At 49.2% G+C, this 12,628-nt stretch overlaps 1 protein-coding gene across 1 annotated transcript; it reads left to right on the forward strand.

The window, feature by feature from the left end:
* Positions 1-406: 406 nt before the first annotated feature.
* LOC141133654 (uncharacterized) lies at positions 407-12,399 on the forward strand. Its single transcript, XM_073623150.1, has 2 exons — positions 407-600; positions 10,167-12,399. Exons 1-2 carry the CDS (start codon positions 587-589, stop codon positions 11,857-11,859), a joined length of 1,707 nt encoding a protein of 568 aa, XP_073479251.1. The 5' UTR covers positions 407-586; the 3' UTR covers positions 11,860-12,399.
* The last annotated feature ends 229 nt before the right edge of the window (positions 12,400-12,628 follow it).

A 12,628-nucleotide genomic window follows, 5' to 3' on the forward strand; every position in this document is an offset into this window, starting at 1 on the left:
AAAGATGACAGAAGGATTGAACTATGCACCATTCCCGGGACTCTAATGCGCATGCGTCGGCAGGGGATCCAAAGCATGCGTACTAGTGGCAGGATTTCGAGCGATTCTAAAGCGCATGCGTCGGGCGGGAATCCCACGCATGCGCACTGGGGGCCGATTTTGCCGCGATCGTACTGCGCATGCGTCGGCCGGCAATCCGACGCATGCGTACTGGGGCTGGTTTTGCCGCGATCGTACTGCGCATGCGTCGGGCGGGAATCCGACGCATGCGCACTGGGGGCCGGTTTTGCCGCGATCGTACTGCGCATGCGTCGGGCGGGAATGCCACGCATGCGTACTGGGGGCCGCTTTTTTCGCGATTGTACTGCGCATGCGTCGGGCGGGAATTCGACGCATGCGCACTGGGGGCCGGTTTTGCTGCGATCGTACTGCGCATGCGTCGGGCTTGAATCCTGGAATCTGACGCATGCGTATTAGGAGGCTGTGAATCCAACGCATGCGCAGTTGAGGAGACCGGTTTTTGGAACGATCTCATTGGTTGGGATTTGTTTGGACGTTTCCGGGAAAAGTGAGAAGATCCTCCATAATGACTCCGCCCAGGTACAGAGGGGGAGGGGTCTATGTCTCTATATGATATTATATGGAATGATAAGATGTGTATTATGATGTGTGCTGAGGGGCCCATCCCCCCTCTCACCACCACACATCCACATTCAGCAGGCCTTTCCTAGTGCCTCTATGTAGAGGTAATCAGAGAAGGTGATGTACTATAGGCATAGTTGCCAACATTGCAAAAAAAAAATGTGGGACACTTTTTTGGCTGTAGGCGGAGCCGTACAATAATTAGGGGGCAGGGCATTCACATGTAGGCGTGGTCTATAAAAAAAATAGAAGTGCGGCGCGCAAAGCGCGCCGCGGCAAAGATGGGTGTGGTTTACGCGAAATAGTGTGCGTGGTTTAAATGGACGTGGCTCAATAGGGTGTGGTTAGAGTCTGAGATGAATGAGGGATGGAGAGGGAAATGACGGGACAGCAGCCCCAGATCCTACACAATAAAAATATGTGTATTCTAGAAAGTTTAACAATCAGCAGATAAAGATACTCCAAACACCTGGTGTTAGCACTTCAATCATCCCGGCACCATGGTTGTTATGGTGTCAGGATGATTGAAGTGCATTATTTCTATTATTACATTGTAATATAAAATGAAATCATTTAACTCACCATAATGCAGAATCAGTGGGAGCCCTGAGTGTGTCACTAGCCACCAGATGCCATCAGGCATTGCCAGCGGAGTCCCCCCTTACATCAGACATTGCAGCAGAGTCCTCCCTTACATCAGACATTGCCAGCGGAGTCCCCCCTTACATCAGACATTGCAGCAGAGTCCCCCCTTACATCAGACATTGCAGCGGAGTCCCCCCTTACATCAGACATTGCAGAGGAGTCCCCCCTTACATCAGACATTGCAGCAGAGTCCCCCCTTACATCAGACATTGCAGAGGAGTCCCCCCTTACATCAGACATTGCAGCAGAGTCCCCCCTTACATCAGACATTGCAGAGGAGTCCCCCCTTACATCAGACATTGCAGAGGAGTCCCCCCTTACATCAGACATTGCAGCAGAGTCCCCCCTTACATCAGACATTGCAGAGGAGTCCCCCCTTACATCAGACATTGCAGCAGAGTCCCCCCTTACATCAGACATTGCAGCAGAGTCCCCCCTTACATCAGACATTGCAGAGGAGTCCCCCCTTACATCAGACATTGCAGCGGAGTCCCCCCTTACATCAGACATTGCAGAGGAGTCCCCCCTTACATCAGACATTGCAGAGGAGTCCCCCCTTACATCAGACATTGCAGAGGAGTCCCCCCTTACATCAGACATTGCAGCGGAGGGGAGGGAGAATTTTTCTTTTCCCCCCTCAAACAGAAGCTGGGAGCACTTTGACTTACCGAGTGACACACTAGCTCCCCCCACGTGGTGCCGACTGTTCCCTGGTGGTCCCGGCCTCGGGCTCCCCCCAACCTTTCACGTTCTCCTCCTTGGTGCTGTGTAAACAGGAGGAGGCAAACTTCTTCCTCCTCCGAGTGAGAGTCCTGGCACTGACACAGCAGCAGTCAGCGTGACACAGCGGTGCGCACCTCCTCCCCCATCCATCCATGTGCTCCGACTGCGAAGTAGCCACGCCCCTGCTTGCCATACTTGGCAAATCAAGGCAGGCAGAAGGAGCAGGTGTCCTCCTTGTCCAATAGAGGACAAGGAGGACAAAATGAGGCAAGGGGGAGGATACCGAAGCTGCGGTGATGCTGATTAACCCTTTTATTGCCTTTAAAAAAATTATGATCCTCTGGGACAAGCAAGGAAATTCGGGACAAATCCCGGGAAATAAAAAAATCGGGACGAGGCTCCCGAATTCGTGCATGTCCCGGGAAATTCGGGACTATTGGCAAGTATGCATACCTGTCACCATGGCAACCAACATCCCCATCATCCTGGCAACCAACCACCCCTCACCCTGGCAACCAACCTCCCTGTCACCCTGGAAACCAACCACCCCCTCACCCTGGCAACCCCCTCACCCTGGCAACCAACCATCCCCCCACTCACCCTGGCAACCAACTATGCCCTCACCCTGGCATTCAACTACCCCTCACCCTGGCAACCAACCTCCCCCTCAACCTGGCAACCAACCACCCCCTCACCCTGGCAACCACCCTCCCTGTCACCCTGACAACCAACCACCCCTCATCCTGGCAGCCAACCACCCCTCACCCTGGCATGCAACCACCCATCACCCTGTCAACCAACCACCCCCTCACCCTGGCATGCAACTACCCATCCCCCTGGCAAGCTACCACCCCCTACCCTGTCACCCTGGCAATAGGTTTGCTACATCATCCCTTTAATCCAGGAAACATATTAATTACACGGGTTCTGAGGCTGATTTAATGCAGATAAGGCACCAAGTGAGTTTAATTACCACCTTAACCACTTCCCGCCCGGCCCATAGCAGATGACGGCCGGGCGGTGGTTCAGTTATCCTGACTGGGCATCACATGACGTCCAGCAGGATAACATGCCGCCACGCGCCCGCAGGGGCGCGCATCGCGGCGATCGGTGTGTCAGTCTGACACACCGCTACACTGATCTTGGTAAAGAGCCTCCGGCGGAGGCTCTTTACCACGTGATCAGCCGTGTCCAATCACGGCTGATCACGATGTCAATAGGAAGAGCCGTTGATCGGCTCTTCCTCACTCGCGTCTGATAGACGCGAGTAGAGGAGAGCCGATCGGCGGCTCTCCTGGCAGGGGGTCTGTGCTGATTGTTTATCAGCGCAGTCCCCCCTCAGATCACCACACTGGACCACCAGGGATCGCCACTAGGACCACCAGGGAAGGGGCAACATGTGGATGGCCAGGTATGTACCCCATGGCCATCCACATGTGCCCAGTGTGCCCAGTCAGTGCCCAATCTGTGCCAATCAGTGCCCACAAATGGGCACTGATTGGCATCATTATGTTGCAGTGATGCCCAGCAATGCCACCCTTAGGGGCATCAGTGCAAACAATCAGTGTCATCAGTGCCACTCATCAGTGTCCATTCGTGCCACCTGTCAGTGCCCATCCGTGCCTATCAGTGCCCACCTATCAGTGCCCATCCGTGCACATCTGTGCCAACTATCAGTGCCACCCATAAGTACCCATCAATGCCACCTACGAGTGCCCATCAATGCCACCTACGAGTGCCCATCGGTGCCATCTATGAGTGCCCATCAGTGCCGCATACCAGTGCCACCTATCAGTGCCCATCAGTGCCACCTATCAGTGCCCATCAGTGCCGCCTATCAGTGCCCATCATCAGTGCCCATCAGTGCCACCTCATCAGTGCCACCTCATTGGTGCCACCTCATCGGTGCCCATCAGTGCCGCCGTATCAGTGCCCGTCATTGAAGAAGAAAACATACTTATTTACAAAAAATTTTAACAGAAATAAAGAAAAACTAGTTTTTTTTCAAAATTTCCGGTCTTTTTTTATTTGTTGCGCAAAAAATAAAAACCGCAGAGGTGATGAAATACTACCAAAAGAAAGCTCTTTGTGGGAACAAAATAATACAAAATTTGTTTGGGTACAGTGTAGCATGACCGCGTAATTGTCATTCAAATTGTGACAGCGGTGAAAGCTGAAAATTGGCCTGGGCGGGAAGGTGTCTAAGTGCCTGGTATTGAAGTGGTTAATCAGCCACAGAACCCGTGTAATTAATGTGTGTCCTGGATTAAAGGGATGATATGGCAACCTTACCTGGCAACCAACCACCACTGGAGTCCCTGCACATTCACACTGGTCTCCCTTGCCCTGGCAGCCTGTGTGGCCTCGGTGCATGTCCACTGGGGGCCCCTGTACTCTCCAGACCTGGGGGAGGTGGATAGGAGTGGTCAGCGCAAGGTCAGGTAGGTGAGAGGGGAGTGAACAGACCTCCTGTGACAGTTGTGGGGTCCTGGATGATGCTGTGAGGAGGGGGGATGGGGAAGGCCTGCTCTATCAGACCTTGTTTACTTGGGGCAATTGAGGGGCAGTGTGGTTTTATGGTTTCCCCCTAGACACCAAGCCACAAATCAACATGGCCAGTGGCCACGTTAGTACTCATTATAGCAAGGCAAACATTTTACCACCTGTCGCATCTGCCAGGCAGAAATGTAACCAGAAACAGCCCATTCAGGTGTGATGACCCACGTTCTTACCACCCCTTGATTGGTCTCCTCCAAACCAATATGGCAGCTGATCCTGTGAGTATGTAAAGCTGCAATGCTTAGTTTTTGTTTTTTAACTCGGTACCCTGAGTCTGACAGGCGGCGGCCCCCGTCCAACTCACCCGTTGAAGTCAATGGGGACTGCACCACAACCCCAATGCTTGACCTGAGGTTGCGGCACAGTGTTTTAATGCAAAGTCCCCCTGCAAAAATAAAACAGCCGGAAAAAAGAATTAGGAGGCGGCAGTTTAATTATTTATATATTTGTGTGTGTGTGTGTGTGTGTATATATATGGTGTACTCACTTTTGTTGCCAGCGGTTCAGACATTAATGGCCGTGTTTTGAGTTATTTTGAGGGGACAGCAAATTTACACTGTTATACAAGTTGTACACTCACTACTTTACATTGTAGACAAGTGTCATTTCTTCAGTGTTGTCACATGAAAGGATATAATAAAATATTTACAAAAATGTGAGGGGTGTACTCACTTTTGTGAGATACTATATATATATATATATATATATATATATATATATATATATATATATATATATACCATCCCCACAGCCCCATAGAATGTTTTTTTATTTTTGTATTTCTTTTGTTCAAAGTAAAGTTTAGGTATGGTAATTTTGACATAATTCGCATTGATCTGGCTTCGTCCAATATATGTATGTATTTGCCATATCTGTGGTATCCCCTGGAAGCTGGAAATCACTGTTGCTCCGGTGATTGCTGCTCGCTTCCAGATCCCAAGCCGCTCAACTGAACTGCAAACACAGGAGGCCGCTTGCTGTGCGTAAGCACCATTGAAAGAACAAGGTGTGGCGGCTGGGAGGTGATGTCATGATCTCTGCCTCAGTGGTGTATTTAGGTTTTGTGCTGCCCTAGGCCTGACTAAACGCATGCACCCCCCTAATTTAAATACGACCCACCCCATCCTGCCGAGGCCACACCCCTTCCTGTTTAAGACCCACCTTATCATCTGTAAACAACACCCCTTCCTCTTTAGGCTCATTTGACACCTTTCAGGGGGGAACGGGTACCTGTTTCTGACAGGTACCCTTCCCCACTTCTGGAAAACTGCGCTGTCCCCTCTGAAGTTTGCCCCCCCTCCTCCTTCCTCCACTGGGCCATTCAGAAAGTGCAACGCGCTTCGCACATGTGCAGTAGGGAACCGGTCGGTTTCCCTTACCATGAATGATAGTGGCAAAAAACGAGAGCCAATCCGAAAATCGGCTGAGGTGTGGACATCGCTGGATCCCTGGACAGGTAAGTGTCCTAATATTAAAAGTCAGTAGCTACAGTATTTTTAGCTGCTGAGTTTTAATGCTATCACGGGGGGGGGTCTCACTGTACCCATCAAACGCAGTCACTGTGCCCATCAAATGCAGCCACTGTGCCTATCAAACGCAGCCACTGTGCTATCAAACGCAGCCACTGTGCTATCAAAACGCAGCCACTGTGCTATCAAAACGCAGCCACTGTGCCCATCAAAACGCAGCCACTGTGCTATCAAACGCAGCCACTGTGCTATCAAAACGCAGCCACTGTGCTATCAAAACGCAGCCACTGTGCCCATCAAATGCTGCCACTGTGCTATCAAATGCAGCTACTGTGCCCATCAAACGCAGCCACTGTGCCCATCAATTGCATCACTGTGCCCCATCAATTGCAGCCACTGTGCCCTCAAACGCAGCCACTGTGCCCTCAAACGCAGCCACTGTGCCCTCAAACGCAGCCACTGTGCCCATCAAACGCAGCCACTGTGCCCATCAAACGCAGCCACTGTGCCCATCAAACGCAGCCACTGTGCCCATCAAACGCAGCCACCGTGCCCTCAAACGCAGCCACCGTGCCAATCAAACGCAGCCACCGCGCCATCAAACGCAGCCACCGCGCCATCAAACGCAGCCACCGCGCCATCAAATGCAGCCACTGTGCCCATCAAATTCTGCCACTGTGCCCATCAAATTCTGCCACTGTGCCCATCAAATGCTGCCAGTGCCCATAACACTGATATACTTTTTAAAATCATTGTACCTGCTGTCCTGGGGGTTTCCCTCGTGCTCCTCTCTCTCCTGACCTCACAGCCCCAGGGCCGAGGAGAAGATTCACTGCAGCAAAGCAGTGCAGGGGAGGGTAGGCGGAGCTTAAGGCTCCACCTGTCACCTGTTGGTTATGTGGGCGCGATTGACACACGGCGCCCCCCCGCATGAGAGGAAGCCCCCCCCACAAGTCTTGCTGATTCCCGGCTCCCGCTGCCGCCTCCCGCATACATGCAGCGCACGGCGGCCGGCTTTTTGTAGCGGCACCGTGGTGTATGGGCGTGCTTGTCAGAGGGTGGAGGCGTGTATCTCACGCCCCCCTACTCTGACAAGCACGCCCATACACCACGGCGCCGCTACAGAAAGCCGGCCGCCGTGCGCTGCATGTGTGCGGGAGGTGGCAGCGGGAGCCGGGAATCAGCAAGACGGGTGGGGGGGCTTTCTCTCATGCGGGGGGGGCGGCCCTTTTTGCCGCCCCCCGCAAAGTGCCGCCCTAGGCCTAGGCCTAGTCGGCCTAGGCCAAAACACAGCCCTGCTCTGCCTCATCCAGTCATAGAATACTTTGCATTCATTGAGAAATGTAATGTTCTCTTAATGGCACCCACGAGTGAGTGGCCTTCTATGTTCAGTAAGCGCCAGGGCAGCTGCTCAGCAATGGATATAGAAGCTAGTGGAGATCACTTGAGAAGCAGTGTTGTAGTGGTGCCTACTATGATGATTTCCACCCTCCACAGGGATCCCACAGGTATGGCACATACATACTTACATTCAGGGCCAGGAATGGGGGGGGGGGGGGTGAGCAGGCACCTGCCCTGGGCGCTGTGTTTTGGTGCTGCTGAGTTAGCCGCTCTTCCTGCTTCTTACTGACAGGAGTTACATCAGTGTCACACCTGTCAGAAGGAGCAATGGCCGATAGCTGCTGCTGGAGAGAGGATTCAGCTTTCTTTTTCCTCCAGCCTGCTGTCAGAAACCATGAAATCAAGCCGAGACAGAAGTACAGTCAAATCACACTTGTTTAATAATAACAGTAAAAAGAACAAACATAGTCAAAACATAACCAAAGTTCAGTAACCAGACCAGATAGTCAGCCAAGCCAGAAGTCAGGGATCAATGTAGTGGAACAGCAAGCAGGATCTGGAGCCAAAAGGGATGTCAGCAAAGCAAGTCTTGAACAGGATCGCAGGAGATAGTTTCTGTGATGTTGACCAAGGCGAAGGCAGAGCTCCACTGGACTGCGCGGCTTAAGTAGGCAGGACTGACGAGCAGGATATCATCAACAGCTGAATAACTGTGGAGAGATAGGAGCTGGCAATTAGCCGACAGCTGAGCGGCCAGCTCAGAGAAGAAAGGGCTGAGCCCAGCCCTGACACCTGCATGTGGTTGAATAGAGCCAGCGCTGAGGCAGGACTGTCCTCAGTCTCAGCACTGTACTGCTGAGGAAAGAGGGTGGACTGTGTCCCTCTTCCTCTCCCTCTCTGTTATGTGACTTGTCACATGACCGGAGAGAGGAAGGAGAAGCTGTGAATACTGATCTCCCAGTACGGGGGGGGGGGGGGCAACAACTCGGGAGCATGGGAACACTTGGTGTAAAGGGGGACTCTATTGAGGACACCTGATCTAAAGGGGGACTCTACTGGGGACACCTGATCTAAAGGGCGACCCTATTGGGGACACCTGATATAAAAGGGGGACTCTATTGGGGACACCTGATGTAAAGGGCCTTTGCCCTGGGCACTAGATGACCTTGTCCCAGCACTGTTTACATTGTTCCAAGCTGTACCAATGTAACTATCTAAATATTACAATACCTAAACTTATATTGTCTCAGTGGCTCCCAAGTCCTACCCCATAGAAGCCATGGTTTCCATACACTGCACTGATGATGGGCAAAAACCTTGCAACAGCTGTATGCAGGGTGATTAGGCAATGGGGGCATTCAGTTCAGTGGTACTTATGGTTACCAGCATGGCACAGTCAGATGCCTTTCTTGTATTACTCTAGAGAGATCTGCCACTGTGCATATGGTCCACCAGGGGGTAAATCGTCTCTGTGCTTCCTTTATCTCTGCCAGGTGTTCTGGAGCATTTCTCTAACTTTGCCGTAGAGTCCCTAGCCCTATTCCCATGCTTGGTGTGTGGGGTAGTTCTGCTTAAGCCGCCATGTTGGTGGTTTGAGGCCACATTGTCATCTTTGTTCTTGCCGGTCATTCCAATGATGGGGTTCACACATCTCAGCGGAGGTAGCTGATGCCGAGGGGTCCCTCGAGTGGTACCATAGGGCACACCAGACATTTGCCTGGTGGGCCGCATGTCCTAACAAGAGCTGGCTAATGCAGGGGTCCCCAACCCCTGGGCCGTGAACTGGTACCAGTCCATGGCCTGTTAATGACCGGGCCATACACAGATAGCATGTATACAGACCGCGGTTGCCGTTCACCTCCCGCTATGCGACCATGCCTATGTTTCCTCTCCCGACTCTATGTTAATATGATCCAGATCTGCAGTTCCTCTCGCCCCCTGCTTTGCTGATAGGATGACATCATCGGTGGGATGGGAGACCCTGGACCGTTTTATTAAAAATTAACTCATTAAAAATTCATCCCACAAATATTGCGCTTACACAATCATGTGCCCAAACCGGCACCAGTTTGATCAGCCTTTTTCGTATATAAAACCCCCGGAACACCTCCAGGTAATCCGACCTACGCTTCTCTTAGACAAATTTTTAATGAGTTCATTTTTAATAAAACGGTGTTGCATATTACCCTGTCATTTCCCTTTTTGGTGAACGGTACTTACTTATCCTCTGATGGGAGAGCACGGTTTTATAGAGGAAGGAAAATGGTTCTGAAATCTTCATCTGATTGGGTCAATTACTAAAGGCGTGTTTGGCCCAGGGGCCTTATGGTTTTGGTGAGTGTAATATTAGCATCACTGGTGGTGGAGCACTACATTTTTTTTTGCATCTATGGTGAAGCACGGTGGATGGGATGGAATGCAACAAAGGCAGTGACATTGAACTTTGCATTTAAAATAGCACAAAGGACTTTTTTTCTCTTTTTTTGTTATTTTTACCCTTGTTTTTTGCACATGATATATATATATATATATATATATATATATATATATATATATATATATATATATATATGTTCAAAAAATGTATTTTGATGCAAAGTCACATGATATTGATATTGTATAGTGTGTTTTATGTTTTCTGGAGTCGCGGAACACGCAAATGGTAAAAATTGAGGTTGTGAGACATGGTAATTACACAGTATGTTGGAAGACGAGCGCCCACTTTATTTATGTTTTCCCGGTATTAGAATGTTACACTTTTATTAAATGCTCCTTTTTACTTTACAGCCTGCTGAGAATGGAGAGCTGCTTATTATATTGCTTAAAGGACTACATTGAGGAGAACCGGCTTCTCCTCATCCTGACTGCAGTCTTGATGGTTCTGGCACTCTGGAAAAGTCTCCCTTGCAAGAGTAAAGCCAAAGGTTTAGTTAGAGAGGTGGCCAACACAATGGTCGATGGGAACAGTTTCTCCTTCGATGAAGCTAACAAAGAACATGAAGGACATAAAGACTTGGAAATTCAAAATGGAAAGCACACATTAATCTCAACTCCTCTAGAGATGACGCTTGTGCTGCCTAGTTTACATTTTTCTCAGGAATATCTTGGAACCTCAGAGTCTCTTCATTACCATCAACCAATTCAGATGTTGCCTGAATCAAGACTACCGTCTATGGATTCTGCTGAACCTCCTGGTGACCATGAAATGGAGGAGGATACTTGCACAAGGCACAAGCCAAATCTGCCAATTGTAACTGAAAACCAAGTAGAAGCTTTAAAGCCAGAATCCCTGGACAACAAAGAACAAGAAGGACTTAAGAGCTTGGAAATGCAGAGTGGAAAGGACACTTTAAACTTAACTTCTACAGAAAAGGTGGCGGTGGTGCCTAATCTACATTTCTCTCAGGGACTTCCTGGAAACTCAGGGTCTCTTAATTGCCCTCCACTGGTTCCGATTTTGTCTGGATCAAAACTACCACCTATGGATTTTGTTGAATGTCCTGGTGACCATGAAATGGAGGAGAATACTAGCACATGGCACAAGCTCAATCTGCCAATTTTAACTGAGGACCAAGTAGTAGCAGTAAAACCACAATCCCTGGACAACAAAGAACAAGAAAGACCTAAGAGCTTGGAAATTTATGACAGAAAGGACACTTTAATCTTGACTTCTACAGAAAATGGTGTGGTGCTGCCTAATCTACATTTCTCTCAGGGACTTCTTGGAAGCTCAGAGTCTCTTCATAGACTTCTACAGGCTTGGATTCTGTATGAATCAAAACTACAACCTATGGATTTTATTGAATGTCTTGGTGACCATGAAATGGAGGAGAATACTCGCACAGTGCAGAAACCCAATCTGCCAACTGAAGGCAAAGAAGAAGCATTAAAACCAAAATCTTTTTTGAAAATTCGCCCTACATTTGTAAAGTTCAAGAGATCCGTAAGACCCTCAAGCAAAGAGCAGTCCCTGTCGCTAGCTTCCATCTCAGCCATTGGAATTACTGATATAATCAGCCTTGATCCTCCTGTGTGTGTCCTAAAATCGCAAAAACACAAACTTGGCATGGCTGAGATGGTCCTCCAGTTCCAAAATGACATGTCATCTGAGCAGTTAACACTTCCTATGGACCAGTTAAGTGTCACAGATATGAATTGTGTCCAGAAGGGTATCAAGGTGACTCAGGATAGCGTAACCAAAACTGAACCCCAGGATCCACATTCGGCATGGCAAGATCCCAGATCTACAAGGCCACGTACTATCACCAAAGTGCCAAAGAGTAAGCCTACTTTGAAGCTCCATCAAGAATTTGATGACCTTGGGAGGAACCCTGAGATAAAAGCCAAATTGGTTCACCATCGACCAGGTGGCAGTGCAAAGACTGAAGCAAGCAACAGAAATAGGGCCGATGTCAAAGATAAATTCTTGGAGTTTGCAAAAAGTTTTCAAAAGAGGATCCAGGAAGCTCTGAATCAGTAAAGGCAACCCCTCCCCCTATTTCTGTGTTGCTGCTCCTCCTTCAGGAACCGTGAAACTTTATTAAAAGTTTTGAGACCTCTTCACTGTTATGAATTTTTTTTTTTTATTGAAAGGGCCTAAATTCACACTAGGTGTGGCCATTTTGAGTAATTATCTATGATTTCTAGAACTCCTGAGACCATACAGGGAATTTTCCGCTGTGGATTAGACGACAATGGCACCATGAATGCAGTAAAAGGTAACTTTGATGTAAACTGAATGTAAAGTGCATAAATGCATCATGCCTCACTGTATACTGTCTTCTTGCAAATGTTCCTACCTGGAGATCCTGCCAGTTACAGCTCTTGTTGCAGGCTGAAAACGCTCCTTTAGTTTGGGCTGCCTACTAGGTCTATCAGATAGACAATTCGATGGCAAACTAAAGCAGGTGGCAGGCTGACAACACTGCTGCTAAATGCAAGACAGTGGCTTAGCGTTGTCAGCTTGAAACAGGAAGTGCTGTTCCTTGTAGGTTCTGCAGGTAAGAAAACTTTACAACAGATTCGCAAAAAATGATTTGCATAAGAAAACTGTATACAGTGAGGCTGGAAGCCAAACCTACTAGTGGATTTTAAGTTTACCTACACTCTGTTTTACAATTAATACATATCGAGGGAATGGATTCCCAGAGCAATGTGGGTTATCTAAGTACAGCAATGTGGGTTTTCTAAGTGTAGCACCCTGGTGTTTAGGCAGGGTTGCTTCTAAAGTTACCTGCCAGGTATAACTG

This window comes from Aquarana catesbeiana, linkage group LG03 (genome assembly GCF_042186555.1).
Source record: "Aquarana catesbeiana isolate 2022-GZ linkage group LG03, ASM4218655v1, whole genome shotgun sequence".
NCBI classification, from domain to species: Eukaryota; Metazoa; Chordata; class Amphibia; order Anura; family Ranidae; genus Aquarana; species Aquarana catesbeiana.